The sequence below is a fragment of the Maylandia zebra genome, linkage group LG2 (assembly GCF_041146795.1).
Source record: "Maylandia zebra isolate NMK-2024a linkage group LG2, Mzebra_GT3a, whole genome shotgun sequence".
Classification (NCBI taxonomy): Eukaryota; Metazoa; Chordata; class Actinopteri; order Cichliformes; family Cichlidae; genus Maylandia; species Maylandia zebra.
Window position 1 is genome coordinate 17,144,794 of NC_135168.1, and position 17,076 is coordinate 17,161,869.

At 39.5% G+C, this 17,076-nt stretch overlaps 1 protein-coding gene across 4 annotated transcripts in view; it reads left to right on the top strand.

The window, feature by feature from the left end:
- ldb2a (LIM domain binding 2a) overlaps positions 1–17,076 on the top strand; it is a 112,728-nt gene that overhangs the window by 66,284 nt on the left and 29,368 nt on the right. For all 4 annotated transcript variants that reach the window (XM_004553656.4, XM_004553657.4, XM_076889598.1 and 1 more), the window contains exon 3: positions 3,061–3,233. In XM_004553656.4, the coding sequence (XP_004553713.1) occupies positions 3,061–3,233 (173 nt within the window). The remainder of the gene's footprint in view (positions 1–3,060; positions 3,234–17,076) is intronic.

A 17,076-nucleotide genomic window follows, 5' to 3' on the forward strand; every position in this document is an offset into this window, starting at 1 on the left:
CCTACAATAGCCCGACGGGCAGGGAAGAGATAGATTTTGGTAGCCCGACTGAAAAAATCGCTAGCTCCGGGACGTCGGGCTAGCGATATTGCAAGCCCTGTATCTGATTGAGGAATCACTCATCTTTGGAAAAGAGAGTTTATTACAGAGAAATGGCTCTTTCCAAAATAAAAGCTATACTATCCGCTTCTTCTGGGCTATATTCTCAGCAGCATAAGGAGAATCATGTGCTAACAGCTGTCTAAATGACTCGGCTAAAGTTAGTAGCATGCTTGCTTTTTTTTGTCTGCTTCCACTTGTCTTTGCACTAGGATGATGTCGGCGTAAATGTGCAGTCATATTCGTTGTGTTCCCGCTATTGCTTTCAGGTTAATCTCGTTGAAATGACCTTAACGCCACAACACGGCAAATCTCCGTTAACGAGCTACCGCCGATCGCTCCGTGCATGGGGCTAGACGGCCAACACGTTAACGAGCTAACTGTGCTAGCACACTAGTTCACACCAATGTAATTGAGCATTGCATGGCACATCCAACATACTGTTTTACTTTAGTCCATGACTCGCTTACCTTCAGGGTCATACGTCACATGAAAACCAAAATAATTCCAAACGCCAGAACTGAATGAGGGTGGGGGAGGTGCCCTGCGCTCTTCCTTCTGACTATGCTGTCTGTGTTGAGCGCTCAGTGGATCTGCGCTCGACAGTGCAGCCTAGGCGGAGTAGTCGAACACAGATTCACTGAGCGCTCAACACAGACAGCATCGTCAGAAGGAAAATTGATAAAAGAAATTACAAATGTTGTATTGTTCGATACATATGCGTACCGAACCGAAAGCACTGTATCGAACGGTTCAATATCGATACGAATATCGTTGCACCCCTAGTAGCCACATCAGACACCACCTCCATTGTCAAGTTTGCTGACGACACTGCTGTTGTGGGCCTGATCTCCGACAACATCGAGACGGCCTACCTGGAGGAGATTAGGAACCTGGAGACCTGGTGCCAGGAGAATAACCTCCTCCTAAACATCAGCAAGACTAAGGAGCTGATCGTGGACTTCACTACAAAGCAGGCGAGGAATTACAAACCCCTCATCATCAGTGGCACGCCAGTGGAGAGAGTGGACAGTTTCCGATACCTGGGTGTCCACATCACTCAGGACCTGTCATGGTCCTGTCACATCAACACCCTGGTTAAGAAAGCCCGTCAGCGTCTCTTCTTCCTCAGAAGACTTAGAGACTTCCATCTGCCACTGAAGGTGCTCAAGAACTTCTACTCCTGCACCATCGAGAGCGTCCTGATGGCAAACATCTGCACCTGGTTTGGGAACAGCACCAAGCAGGACAGACGAGATCTGCAAAGGGTGGTGCGCTCAGCCGAACGCATCATTCAATCAGAGCTCCCTGACCTGCTGTCCATCTACACCAAGTCCAAAGCTAGGAAGATTATGATGGATCTCTCCCATCCCAACAATGGACTCTTCTCACTGTTGAGGTCTGGGAAGCGCTTCCGCTCCCTTAAGGCCAAAACAGAGAGAATGAGGAGGAGCTTCTTCCCCCAGGCTATTCGGGGCCTGAACCAGGTGTAGGACTGGACTCTCCCAAACACGTCACTATAAGACTGGACTCTCACACACGTCACCACACATTTCCTATAATCCATAATTCCTATAATTTATAATCCTTATCTTTATAATTTCTTCTGCTATTTGCACATTCTTTACTGTAAATTCTTAAGTTAATTTGTAAATTTTTGTAGTAAATTGTAAATATTGTAAAACTTTTCTTCTGTCATTTAATGGTCGGGCATTGTACAGCTACAAGCATTTCACCCCCATGCCATACTGTGTATGGTTGTGTGTGTGTGACAAATAAAATTTGAATTTGAATTTGAATTTGAAGTTATCTCACAGTCTGATCACACCTTCTTTGCTGGTGTATGAGTATTTATAGCATTCAGAGCGGTGATATCAGATAGTATCAAATTAAAACAAAGCAACAAAGCAAAGGTTTTGGGTGATTGCTTGGGTTTACGCATGTGATATCCAAGAGGTTTGCATTCTTTTGTGAAATTATAAAATGGTTTTGAAGGAATCCATGCTCATAGTCATCAAATTAAAAGAACAGTTGTCAGTTTTCCCACTTTCTCTCTGAAAATGAGTTAAGAAAATTGATACCGCTGTACATGTGTTCAGCCAGGAGTTGATTAGATTACCTTATTGTGAGGTTTGAAGAAAAGCAAATCATCCAAGCTGGCTCTGTTCAAAGTTCGAACATAGTGCCTGGTGGATTGACCCGAATGCCGAGTGGTTGGGGTTCATACAGCAACCCTCCATATGCTCTGAGCACTGGATCCAGTTTGACTGTCAGTCTGGCACCATGTGCTGCATGTTCTTTTCCTGCACTCTCTCCTACATTTTTTGTCTCCATCCCCAGTTTTCCTGCCAAAGTAAAAGCAAAGATGTCCCCAAAACCAATGCTTAATGCCCATCTAAAGTTTATTAATTGATAGACTGTATCTGATTTGTTTAATCTGTATGCAAACACAAGTGTGTAGATAAAACGTTAACCTAATTTGTGGTTTAAGAGCTTTTGAACTTTGCACACAGCCAGGATTCTTGCTTCCTGCTGGTTCAAGTATTTATGCTAAGTTAAGCTAATTGTCTCACCGCTCCAGCTCAGTAACTGACAGATTTAAGAGTAGCATCAATCTTCTCATCTACCTCATGGCAAGAAACAAACAAGCTAATTATCCCTTTTTAGAAAAGGGAGTGGTTCTGGTAGTATCTATACAGAAGCTGTTGTATAATGCATATACATTGAAACTAGCAGCAGAAAAGTCATATAATGTATAGCCTGTACATTATATGCTGCATACAGTATAAGAGTAGGAGTCTATAAATTATGCAGTTGCAAGTATAGACAGAGTGATGGTAGCAATAGCATTATAGTCTACAGTAATAGCCGTATATTTTTCCCTATCTCCACCACTCGGCATTTCATATTTGGGCTCTGACTGTATTTTTCAGCTCTGTCCTCTCTTTTGTTTCCTCGCAGCAATCGGCCGGACGTTGATCCCCCGTTATTTCAGCACAGTCTTTGAGGGAGGGGTCACTGAGCTCCACTACATCCTTAAACACTCCAAGGAGTCGTTCCACAACTCCTGCATTACCCTGGACTGTGATCAGTGCACCATGGTCACCCAGCACGGGAAACCAATGTTTACAAAGGTAACACCTGACCCCTGAGCTTCTCCCAACATGAATAATTGATCACAGGCTATGATAATGGCCCAGGCGAGCCACTTAACTGGTTAAAGATCAAATTCATTTACACCCTTTGAGTCTTTTTTTCCCCCTTTATCCACTTTCATGTTGTACATGGGTTTTGAAGTCACATCTGGGGGCTTTACTGTTTATGCTGTGGAATTAATTATATGATGAATTTATGGGTTATCTACTTAGTTTGCATAGATTTCAAGTGTTCATCTCTGATATCTGTGGGAAAAATATTAAAGATTGTGTGACATTTTAGTTACAGTAACTTGAAATTGAAGTAACTTAATATGCTTGTCCTTATTTTCTGTCATATGGCAACTGGCAGAATGGTTGATGCCCAAATTCAACATGATAAAAGTGTCAAGTCATGAAGTAATTATATTTGCAGGTACCATCAATTCTGTGAGGTAGAAACTGCTCTAAACACTCCAATACTCTAAAGATATCAACAGTTTTTTTTTCTACTCTTGTTTTCATACATTGACTAGAAAAGTGGATATCCTAATGTGGTCATCTCAGGCAGACATATCTGCTGTTCATATGTTTTGCTTATGAGGTGCAACTGAGGAAATTTGGTCTAAAAGAAAGGTGCCCTTAAAAGGAGACGAATTAAAACAGCTTTTTTTAGATGGTGGGTGAGCAGAGCCGCACCAAGGGCCAGTCTGAGTGAGTCAGCAAATTATTTTCACTATCAGTCAGTCGATTCGTAGCTTTTTTTCTTTGTCTTTAATTTTTTAGAGGAATCCTGCAGTTGTGTCCTGTTTTAGTGGATATGTGCTTAGATGTGAATATTAAATCTTACACATTCATTACTCAAAAGTGCAGCTTTAATAATATGACATATTTTATACCTGTCTAAACATGCACCTTACATGAATTTTCTTAGGCCAGATATCTCCAAGCTACTGTAAATATCAAATATGCTCATATTTACTCTTTTCACTTCTAGACCTCAAAATCTACTGGTATTGCTCATATTAATGCTGGATTCCTAATCCTCCAGATGCTCCGAAGATATTGCTAGGGGGACATGAATAAGACTTTTGAAGAGTAAAGTTTAGTTCGCAGTAACAGGAAACACAAATTGCACAGGTGAAATAATCCCAACCTGACACCAAGGTCTTCTGAAAGCACTAAAGATGAGCTCAGCTGCTTTTGTCTTGTGGGAGAGAAATCCCTTGTGAGCTGGAGTGAATATCTGCTTCACCACAGTCTGATCTAGATGGCTCGCTGACTCTTAGTGTTCTTCTGCTGACTGTCTAAATGAATCTGAGGCCAGATAGCTTGTCAGCGCAGAGCAGCCGAGCTAAAGGGATTCCATGTTCCCTGTACCATGAACCCTGAGCTGAAGCACCAGACCGGATTGTTCTGACATTAAACAGCTATACGCCCTCTTGTTTTCAGGACTTGACAGCATACACTCACTCGTGGGTGTGTGTGTCAGTGTGTGTATTGTGCAGAGCGCAAAATTAAGCTTTGTGATCTGCCAGAGGCTGTTAGGCTAAAGGGTGAATTAAGCAAATTATTTTCTAAAAAGAAATAAACATAATCTGCCAATGGGCATAGATTTCTTTTAGCTTTAAGAACAAGTAGACTTCACAATTTCACAGACTTTATTGGCTTTGGGTAATCTTTTTCCTAATAATAAGACATTGATTTATCTTTTGATGTTTTGCATTTAGCTGTTAAGTTGAATTGAGAAAACCCTTCAAATAGTTTGACATGGATTTTCTTTAATGCTAAGTGACATACAATAGTATTATGTCATTTCAATTTCAAGTAGTTTCAACTTTTGCATAAATGTATAACCTATAGAAACTGCTTTGATAGTATCCTGTCAGTTTGATTGAGCAAGATAATTTGCCAGGGCTCTCTGAAAGTTGACTGAGAGTCAGGAATAAACTAATATGATCACATTTATGATTCTACATTATGATATTGTTTACACAAAAACATTTAATAATATTGAATGCTCTGTTAGAAACATTTTTTTTAAGTTGATTGAACTGCTTTTAGTTTTACTAACATCCACTTCCACCTTCCCTTTCTCACTTGTAAAGAGAAATTACTGAACATTAGCAAATACGGTATACAGATTTTCATATCACTGAACTACTGGGGTTCTTCACTAACAAACAGGTGGTTAGCTAGCAGCCCCAAATCACATGGGATTGGATAAATAATGTATTTTTCCAATAAGCCATCAGACATATCTTGGTCTATATTCAGATTGCTGACAGTTGTGGCCTAAAAGCTGGTTTTTTGGCTCATTTTGACTCAGATCTGTTTTTCCTGACAGTGCAAATAACACAATGACAGTGATGTTTTGATTTGGCCCACTTTCATATGCAATCCTTAAGCCAGGTGTACACTACAATTTTGGGCTGGCTCAGTCAAAAGCTGATGGATGTGAAAGAATCATAATTTTATCTTTGGTAGTGTCTCCAAAGCAATGCTCCTGCATCATGGAGAGAAAGAAGTTCAAAGTTGGCTGTTTTAACAGTCTTGTGACTAAAAAAATCCTAAACTCTGACAGTGCCAGAAATGAACACCTCATAGCGTGACTGCTGCCAAGTCCTGCGTCTACTAACCAACCAGGAAGAATCTAGTACGATATGGATATGATGCACTGGCCAACTTCCCAAGGCACTTGGGAAGAAAAAAAGAAAAGAAAAAAAACAAAACAGAACAAACCCATATTAAATAAATGGCAGTACAATGGAGAAAATAAAATGTTTGGACTCGAACAAAGAAGAAACTCTAGTTGAGTTGTGGCAGCAGCAGCCTTGTTTGTATGATGTGTTCTCCAGCTGTTATCGTGACTGCAACAATAAGGATGTAGCCTGGAAACAAATAGCCGAGAAATAACAGATGCGCGTGTTGGCTATCATTCAGTACTTATTATCATCATAGAGTCTGCATACATCAAACTTGACGTCCTGCACGAGTAGATCCATGTTGCACTGTGCGGTTTGCAGTGAACTGACAAGATTGCTGCAACCCACAGTCTGTACGCACCCAAATCAGATACAATCTTTCTTTTTTCTTTTTTTGCAGTGCGACCTCACGGTGAACTGACAAATCAGAATTCACTTGACTTTCACATCACTCCACCATCCTGCAGAAAGACTCTTGTGGGGTGTCGCTGGCAGATGTAGTTTGATGTAACCAAGGCATGCCTCATTTTTTGATTACACTTGTTTCACTGAGGCCATCGCAGTCCCACCAGTACTGGCTCTATCTGTGCTTCAACATATACCTCAAGTAAAGTAAACCAGCAGCCACTGCGCCATAAAAAGCAATAATTTAAAAAACCGTGGATAGTCTCATTGCTGACAGCTAGGGGTGGGCGATAGAAACAATATACGATAGAAACTATATAAATTTGGTCAACAATAGAGATTTTGACTATACCGCTTCATGATGTCATCAAGCTGCGCCTGTTTTGGTCGAAAGCATCGCAGTGGCTACAACAATTATCATCTGCAAATTATGCAGACAGTCATAGCAAAGAGATGAAGCACTTTTGAAATATGGGGAAAGCCAAAAACTGCTCTTCCTCCACTTCCGTAACATTGATACATTAATGCTGAATTCTCTCGCAGCTGCTCTATGTTGCAGTATTTTAATAACTAACCTTGTGTTGTGGATGAATGATCTCAGTTGTTCTCCTGACTGACGTTTGCCCTGTGTATAGCATCCTGCTATGCGATTGCATTTGTCCCTGACCACCAGAATCCCTCACGTTAACTTTTATCAAGTGGAAAAAAGTTGGCGTTCATCCTCCAGCTTCACTGTGCTAATGTTATGCTAACATACCTGTGTTGCTAGCAATCACGTAGCACAACATTATATACCAGGTAGTCCAACTTCAGTAACCCTGCAAACGCCACTGCTGTTTAGTTTCCTGTCTTCATTTATGTTGGAAGTGGTAGCAGAGCTGTACGTTTTACTTAGTTTCAAAAATCTCTCAGTCAGAACATGGTATGTCATGTTTAGGTGGAAACTAGCGAGCTAACTTCCTGTTAACTTCTAACTCCGTTAAATTTAATAACTTCTGTTTTCATGGATGCCTGGATGTTAAACGTAATTGTTACACCTGGTAAAGCAGCAACACTGATGATTTTATTAAAAATTAAAGAATTTAGACCGTTCTTAACTCTGTGTTCGTTTGACTTTGGGACCTTTTTGGACCCAGATTACTCCGCAAAGCTCCTCACTATGGCAGCCGTAATGCTCTGACAATCCATCAAGCAGTGCGGCTTACCAAAGTTGTACTAAAACATTTTTTAACAGATTTCTGCACGCCAAAATGTTTTTGAGATTTTGAGAAAATTAAAGGATTTTAAGTGTGCTTTATAGTGTGGAAAATACGTTATACAGAAGAAAAGAATATATCGCAATATATATCGTTACCGCACATGCTTCAAATTATATCGCGATATGAATTTTAGGCCATATCGCCCAGCCCTACTGACAGCTGCTCACATCTACAGCACATCATTTTATAAATAAAACTTTAATGATAGGATCAAGTTATTAAGCATACTAGTGTTTTGCAGGAAGAAAGGGGGCAAAAAAACACATGTCCTATCTATAAAAAAAGTTATGTTTGCATAGGTAGAGTGTATAAACATTGCATGAAGAAACCTGGTTTAATTGCTTGTGTGCTATGTTGGAGTACATTAACATGCAAGACTGCCTGCATTTAAGTTTGTAGCGAGGGGGCACATGAGCCCAGTGTTTCAGTCAATTTTGTATTCATGTAGGGGTTAGTGGCTGAGTGGAGGTTGGGTGTAGGTTGAGGGGGTCTCTTTGTGTTATTATATTAGTAAATGAGTAAACAAGCCCAGTAACACATACAGGAAATATCTTTTAATGTTTTTCTGCAGTTCTGTAAACAAGTCTTTTCAAAAAGAATAACACCAACAACACCCCCCCACCCCACCCAAAAACAAAATATATTACAAGTGTCCAATATTAACCATACAGAACGGGAACAGAACTGCCCCGGCCCGGTCAACAAAAAGCTAAATTTGATGCTTGCAGCGCTGCTCTCTTTTCATCTTCACCTAAATTGGATGAGAAGAATTAATTCATTAGAAAAAAAATTCCAATAACTGAGCGTGTTCTCCCTGAGCTCCCAGCAGCAGCAGCAGCGAGCCTGCAGCTCTGGAGGCCCGAATCTCAATCAGCTCTGCCTCGCCTCGCTTTCCTCTACCACAACCACCCTCCTCCCCACCATCCCTCTCCACCCTCCTCCTCCCCCCCGTCTCTCATCCTCCTCCCTGGCTTGCTGGCTCGCTCATTCTCCCTTTGCTCTCTACTCCACATCTCTCTCTCTCTCTCACTCACCCACCACCCCCCTACCCCTGCACCCCCCCCCCCCCCACACACACACACACACACCCCTCATCCCTAGAGAAATCATCCCCAGCTCCCAACTCGCTCTCTTGCTCTCCCTCTCGCTCTCTCTGCCTATATCTGTCTCTTTCCTTTCCTGCTGCTACCTCTCTCTGTCTTTCAAAATTTCTAATTTTGAGCACAATGAAAGAATAATTTTGCTTTGCTTTATTAAAAATTTCTTCTTGTTTTCATAGTTTCGGTCATCTTCCCAAACAGAAATAAAAACACTGTAGTTACAAATATAATTGATGAGTAGTCACTAAAATGAAAGAGTAAGATGATCAGAATGAATGCTTTCAGGGGCATTTCGTTCTTTTCATTGTAGACTAAATAGTAGATAGATAACAGAAAATTGGATAAACAAACAACAAAAACAAACCAAATATCCTTTGCTGAACAAAAACTAGTGATGTAGTGGTCCATGGTTAGCCTCCTGGGGTTTCTGTTGTGCCCCAGTGAATCCGACAGTTACTGTATTAAATAAACTTCCAGGTCTGTTTAATGCCTATTGTTATTAAAAACCTAAATATTAAAATTATGAACTGAGGTTGCACACAGGCTTCTCGGGTTGAATTGCATTTTCCTTCATTCTTAAGGTACATGCAGCATTTCCAGGATTGTATGTGTTCTAAATTTGGCTTTACCCGCAGGTAAGATGGTTAAAGTGCACGGCTCCTAAATGGGAATTTGTTCTCATAGATGGTTTGTATTTTGTTTCAGACACTGTTGATTGTTCGCTCCAGTACTTCTGTGACTGTTTTGCATCAACATGACCCATAGAGTATTAGTGTGGCTGTCAAACCACTGATATCAACTGAGACATAACCCATTGTGTATAACTTACAAGTGGATTTATATGGAAACCTAAATGTAGTATTTTGCTTAACATATTGTTTTGAAATATTAGATAAATTACTTACTATTGCAGCAATAAATGACCAATTACACTCACTACGTATTGTTTAATGATTACATTTGATCATAATGTGGACAATCTGTGATGAAAAAAGAGCAGGCAGCAGTATTTGAACAAGCTTAGTACAGTTTAATGAATTCATGTGTTCTTTTTTTTTTCTTTACCTTTGTGTTGTTGCTAATCTCGTGTGGTGCTACAGACTAACGAACGGGTTGGGCTAGCAGGACACTAGAGTGGGTGGCTTTCTCCAGGGGCTGGTGGACACTCTGTGGCGGGCCCACAAAGCAGCGAGGTGTTGACAAGGTGACACAGGGTGCCAATTTGACCAAGAACTCCCAACCTCCGAGCCACCCCAGGTATCCCAGCACCTTTATTCACTCTCTGCAGGCCTCGCTTTCCCTGACCAGTCTGTGTTAGCTCCGGGGGCACGGCCCTTGTTACCGGTGCCCAGCTGGGGGTTTGTGCATGCTGGGAGGTGAGCGAACAGCAAAAGGCGAAAAGGCGAGTTCGTGACACAGTGATCTCAGCTGAAGTAAATTTAATTCCCTGAGTGGATTTTTTTTTTTCCTTGGTGAGAAATTGACTAGCTGATGTGTTATTCCTGATATATGCTTTGCTTTGAATGTGGCCAGCAGTGTCTACCGCACGTTTCTTATAATTGTATGTGTTAATTGTGCATATCTATCAATATCCATTTATCGATGCCTTTATTTATTTATTTAATAATGGTTGTTGTTAAACAACAGAATGAATAGTTAATGGTTACTGATGGTTACTATGGTTCTGAAAATATGTCCCAAAAAATCTGAAATTTTGTAAATCATAAATAAAAACAAACAACTGCATGTAAAAAATAAATATTTTTAATGCGACTCCAGCAACCTACCTAAAATAGTTGGGACAGGAGTTTGTGTACCCCTGTGTCACCGCTTCTTTTAACAATACTGGATTATGTAAGGGTTTGGGAACTGATGAGGGTTTGTATTGTTCATTCTTACTTGATATAGATTTTCAGCTCAACATGCGTTCTGCTTCATAATGCATCAAATGTTTTCAGTGTGTTACAGGTCTGGACTATTTAAGCACCCGCACTATCTAATGTCACATTCCTTTTATCTCAGGAATCAGATGTTGATCGTTATCCAGTGCAACACGATATCACGCCAAACGGTGTCATAGACACGCTTGCTTTGCCTCTCCAATGCGTGAAATTGACAAGCATGCAGAATTTGCAGTACCAGCAGGGGGCGATGATATATTTATGTTTAAGTTGCTGGTGACCGTGGAAGGTACATTTCAGGGTGCTTCTATGCCAAATGATTAAGCTAGGTGGCTAATATGTACTTACATATAAATGTGTTGGTAATGCCTCTTTAGACGCTTTTCTGTGATTATTTTAATGTTGGCTTGAATTTGTCTCTACCCGCAGACAAGATGGTTTGCAAAGTCAGGGTTCCTGCGACTCTCCGAGTGGTATATCTGACTTATGGGAGCATCCCAGTTGAAAATTGTGATTGAGCACTCAGGATTTAGGACCTCTCACTTCAAATTGATTATGCACTATTGTGGCTTTATGCTGCTGAAATGTATGTAGAATGTAGTTTTGATATAGTAGACAAGAACATAGCTGAACACAGCACATATTATTCCAAATCTTATATACGTACTGTGTATCACAGAGCATTATTGGTGCCTTCACAAATGTTCCTATTACCAGTGACATGTACGCTCATGCAGCCCCATAATATCATTAATGTTGGCTTTGAGTTGTGTGCTAATAATGTACTGGATGGATGAGTATAGTAAAAGTAAGATTGTCTGTTTACACAATGGTCTAGTTTCTTATCTATACCTATGGGCATCTGTTCAAGTGGAAGGAACAGCTTCATCCAAAGGGTCGCTGGGGTCTCCCTTAAAGATAGGGTGAGGATCCCAGCCAGTCACAAAATACTACTCTTACACATCAAAGGGAACCAATTGAGATGGTTCAGGTATCTGATTAGGATGCCTCCTAGGCACATCTAGTCAAGGTGTTTTGGGTATGTTGTACCAGAAAGACCCTGGAGCTGACCCAAGAGACCTCCTGGCTTGGGAATCCCTCAGTGTTCCCCCTTGGAAGAGCTAGAGAAAGTGACTTGGGAGAGGGAGGTCAGGTTTGCAAGTCATGAATATGCAACAGTTATTTACAGTTTATGTGTTCTGCTGCTATCGTAGACTTTAAAGTCAGGTTTGGTACGGATGCTACAACTTTGTGAGTGCTAACTCTGAATTCAACGGGAAAAAAATTCTAAATTGGAACTTTTTTAATGCAACTTAATGCTTCAATTGGATGCACTATTATGGATCAATGCTGCTGAAATATGCATATGTGACACTGTATACACTATAACACTAAAGGTGTTCAAGAGTCATATACTCAAGTCATTAAGGTTCAGCGTTATCTTCAGTTTCTTCAGTTCAAGTGTGTGGTGTGTGTGTGTAGACAGTTATGTTGTTGTTAGTACTACTTGGGTAGTGTGTTGTATTAAGATCTCATAAGCTTATTTGTCCAGAGGCAACGCAGCTGTCACTATCAAATAAGTTGGGTGCATCATGGCTGGGGATGTTGAATCCTGGCTTGCTACAATTGGATGAACTCGTCACTTAGAAACAGACTCCATTTAAAAAAGGAAACCTGAACAAGGCAGTGAAAATATCCTGTATTGTATTTGTATTGTACAGCAACTTCATCACCATTAGTGACCATGTTTCTCTTGCTCTTCATATGCAACAACGTAATTCAGTCTATAATGAATTCAGTGAACTGGACTAAGAATCATATCCATAGGCAAATAATATACACTTTTGTGAACAATAGCCACAATAATCCAGTTCTCACTGAAATGTTAGAATGCATCTCATTGCAAAAAGAGGGAAAATACAAATGTGTTTTGCGATGATACTTACCCAAAGACCACTTATACTAGGACAGAAAATAAAACTCAAAAACTAGTTTCTACAGTTTAAGATAAACATCTCCGATTGGTTTGTGATAGAGTGTAATTTTGTGAACCACACAAAATTACTGCTAATGCTTGCTGTGCTAACCCAGTTAGTTAATTCACTGGAGATTCATAATCCAAAAAAGAAGTACATCAGCATCAAAACAAAAAGCATCCTTCTATCCCAACAAGCAAAGGAGTAAAACTCAACTTTATGTCGTCAACCATGAGCTCAAACGATAGACTCAAGTTCATAAACACTAGCTTGTTGTAGTGCCACCTACTGACCTTTTTGTGGAACGGCAGAATTAATCTGTTGTATAAAATATATATAAGTCGATTTTATGCAGGTTATATGTAGAATGTGGTTTGCGATGGTCTTCCTATAATAAGCAAGGACTTTCCTGGAAAAAAGTGTTTTCTTTGGGACAGCATGTATTTATAAATGTATATATTGTATACCACTGAGGCTTAATGGTGCCTTCACAGGTGTTTATATTACCAGTGGTATGTACAGTAATGCACACTAATGCATGTTGCTCATTAGCTTGATGGATAATCTTTTCTTCAATTCTCTTCAATTTCCTCTATCTTTACCCTTTCAGCGTTGGTTTAGAGCCTTTTTTTTGCACTAGTTGGTATTTTTTGCACCTGCCATCTTTAACTGGGATTTTACATTTACAGTATTTAACATCTCAAGTTTTAATTTCATGATGATTACTATAATAAATTTGCAAAGGTTTTTTTTCCATTACATTTTATTCACCTCTGTACTTTTTTCACCAGGGTCCATGAGATTATATACATTTCAACCTCTATTCAAAGCCAGAAGAGGCAGTCAGGGAACATGGGGATAGAATAGGAGGGGATATCACAACTAGCCAGCAGTCAAACTGACAGTACTGCAGTTACCTCTTAATAGCAAAGCCACTGAGAGATCCCAATGAAATGCTGTTCTTAAGTTTAAACTATAATCTGCAGCACACATGTCATAATTATCATAAATAAAATGTGTTTGTTGATTTAAAAGTTAATTTCAGCTATTAAATTAGGCCCACAGTTGGAAGGTGATTATAATTTTCATGGAGAATATTAAAATATCCTGGGGCAACATTAGAGTATATATATGTTTTACTTTAAGGCTGTAATTGCTGATCATTTTCGTTTTTGATTAATTGATCAATCACGCGGTCTTTAAAATGTCAACAAAATGACTAAATGTTGTAGTAGCTGTAGTAGAAAATTAATAATCCCAGTAGATATTTATATAGGAGGCAGTTTCTGAGTGACTGATTTATTTCTTATGCAGACTTAACATATAATATAACACACTTTATTCACGTGTACGTTATTACTAACAGCATTTCTACAGACTTCTCAGTAGTTACTAATCATGTTGAGTTAGAGAACTATAACCAATGTCAGCAGTTTGTTGCTAAAATATATTTTACTTTAGCCAGCTCTGATCTTGTTCATATTCACCAGAAGTAGTTATCAGGTCTTATATTAATCGATTTAATGACCTTCAGCTCCTCTGTTATTAATGATTGCCAGGTTAGGGTACAGTATTGAATATTGTCTCGGCAGCAGGACGTTGTTATTCTTTCTTGCTCTTTTGAGCTGGAGATCCCCTGATCTCAGCCCCGTTGTGTGGAAGATTTATGACTCTGCTCTTAAATCAATGGGGACTCTCTGCGAGGGGCCGTACCATTTAATGGACCACTTTTTAATTTAAGGGGATTTTCCTTCTTTTAGTTTTCATAAGGGAACACTTTTTGGCTAAAAATAAATGGTTACAACCATGCTGAGAAATATTAGATTTTAACCGATTGACTTTCACTATGGTGAAATAAATAGCTTTGTATGATTGAATCTATTCTGGAATCTGTGGGAAAAAAGAAAGCCTTCCTTGGTTGCATTTGTGGTTAATATAGCGTCTCTGCACCAGTGCCACTAAGATAAATTCCTGCGCATTTATTGCGCTTGGCAATTAACGGGATTCCTATTCTGGTTCTGATTTAGGCAGCTTACCAATTTATTTATCAGTTTCAGGGAGGCAGAAAGCTTGCAGAGAGAAATAGGAGCAATAGTAGATGCAGTGCTAAGGACACTCACTGTTGGCACTATGGAAAAAAGAATCAATAGTGCATTGTTATTTCACTGTAGGCTACAGCATGGTCTGGGTACCTAGAGGTCAGTGATTAATTACTTTGGACTTATGTGGTAGGAAGTGTATTTTCGATATACTTTTTTTTTAACACTTATTCAATGTCTGTAGTTTTAAAGTAAAATAAAATGTGATACAGTATATGTCAAAAGTTAAATGAGTTAGGAAAGTTGGTCACATAACTGCATTTTTAGGTAATCAAGAACGTTTTTTTTAAATCTGTCTATTTTAAATCTTTATGGAAGACATCAGTTTATCCTAAAATGTAAATATAATCCCTAAATTTGCAAATACATAGTTTTACTTCTATTTGAAGCTATTTTTATTTCAGTCTGTTACGTGCTGTGATGTGTCCCTGCTTTCCCTTTCAACTCTAAGGTCAGCCACTGGACAAACTGCTGTTGGAATTAAACTTAAATAAATAAAGAGAGTTGTCACTGTCCATTAAACACCACAGATTATTTCCAAACATTTCTGTAGTCTAATCTAATCTTATCTAGCCCAGACAAGCCTATTATCAAACGATGCAGATCCCTTAAACGCGTTTACACATAAAACCACTGTATCAGCATTTTTGTGACAGTTGTGTCAATCACTGAAAGAAAATCACAAGTTTTTCATTTACTATATAAGGTTTAAGACCAATTTGGAGCATAGACACAGACCAAGAGTTTGGTCTTGTTTGAGTAAATTAAAACCAAATTTTAAAATGAAATAAATAAATAATTTCTTTTTTATGCAGAAGAAGACACATCAAGAAATCCAGTATTGCAGCTCAGCAACCAGTAAGCGTAAATAGAAGAATATTTACAATCCAGTAAATACTTCATCTTAGTTATTCCTTGAGTACACACTAATCATGGCAGGTCTGACTTCATGCACTGTGCCCCTTAACAAGTGGATTGAAGTGCAAACTATCCACAAACCAAAGTCTGCATGAAGATCTAAAAGCTTGTTTCTGTCAGTTGTTTATGCTCTTATGAAATTGGAGAAAAAGAGTATAAAGTTAGAGAAAAATGTGTTTTTTTTTAAAGTCAGGGGTCAAGCCAAATATGAAAACAAAACTGTAGTTCAACATGCATATTAATGTACAGTTTCAGAAATGAAAGCATACCAGAAGTTTATAATCCGGGACAAAAGTGTGGAGTGTTTTTTTTCCATATTCAGAAATTGTGTATGCTGTAACTTTATTGCAGTTTATTGTTTGATAACAGAATTTTGGTTATTTTGTAAGTGATTTAAGTGTTAGCCACATGTTTAGTGAGAGCTGTTAATTATAGATTTAATTTTCTGCTAAAAGAGAGCATTTAACAGGTATTTTCATTAGAAAACTGTGTTTCCCAGAATCCTTTGTGGTAGACGAAAGTTACTCTGGGTTTAGCTAGCAAAAGAAAGTTTTCGGGAAGCCATTATATGTTGCTCTGATGTCGAGCAGTTTATTTGTTGTACATTCCCCTTTTTGAAGCCTTATATAAAGACTATCGTTTCTACAATTGATGTCCGATCCATTTTTTTGGCTAAGCGGATTCGCCACAATAGTGTATGTTGTACATATTTTTCATTTATTCCCATCACACATGCATTATGGGTCTTTCAATCTAAAATGAAACTTTTTCTAAACTGGAATATTGTAATCCCCTTTGGTTGGGTTGGTTGCACATTATGCATTAGCCACATGTTTAGTTAAGACAGCAGAGAAGCAGCTCTGCATTCAGGGAGTTTTCTTATTGTTTTTTGTGCAATTGAGCTTCTATTTATGCTTCTTTAACTGAGTGTGTTGGCACGTGACCAGCAGAGGTGGGTGGGTGGGTGGGAACTGGAAGGGGAGGTTGTGGTGGTGGTAGTGAAGGGCTGGGGGTGCAGTATGGCCGCTAGCCTCTTTCTTGTTGATCCTCAGGAGACCATCTGCGCTGGGGGCATTGATTAGAGTGTGTCTGGTGGGATTACATCTTTGCTGTTGCCATGCCAACTAATCAGCTGATTTTTTTTCCCCCCCCTCGCTCTGTCTGTCTCTCCATTTCTCTCTCTCTCTCCTCTCTTTGCCTGGTTGTCACAGCAACAAAATACGGGAGAAGCGCAAGGGCCCCGGCAAGCGCTGAATTCAGCTAAAGGGGCGAAAAAATGTTTTTTTCCCCCGCTCTCTCTCTCGCTCTCTCTCTGTCTCCTCCTAATTGGCAACTCTCTCTGACCTGAAGTTCTTTTGTCTCTGGCGTAAACACACCCCTCTCCAGATTACGTTTATTTTCACATTTTAGAAATAGCTGGATGGTTGAGAGGCCCAAGGACAGATGCTGTGAATGAGGGAAGCGAGCTGAGTAAATGTTG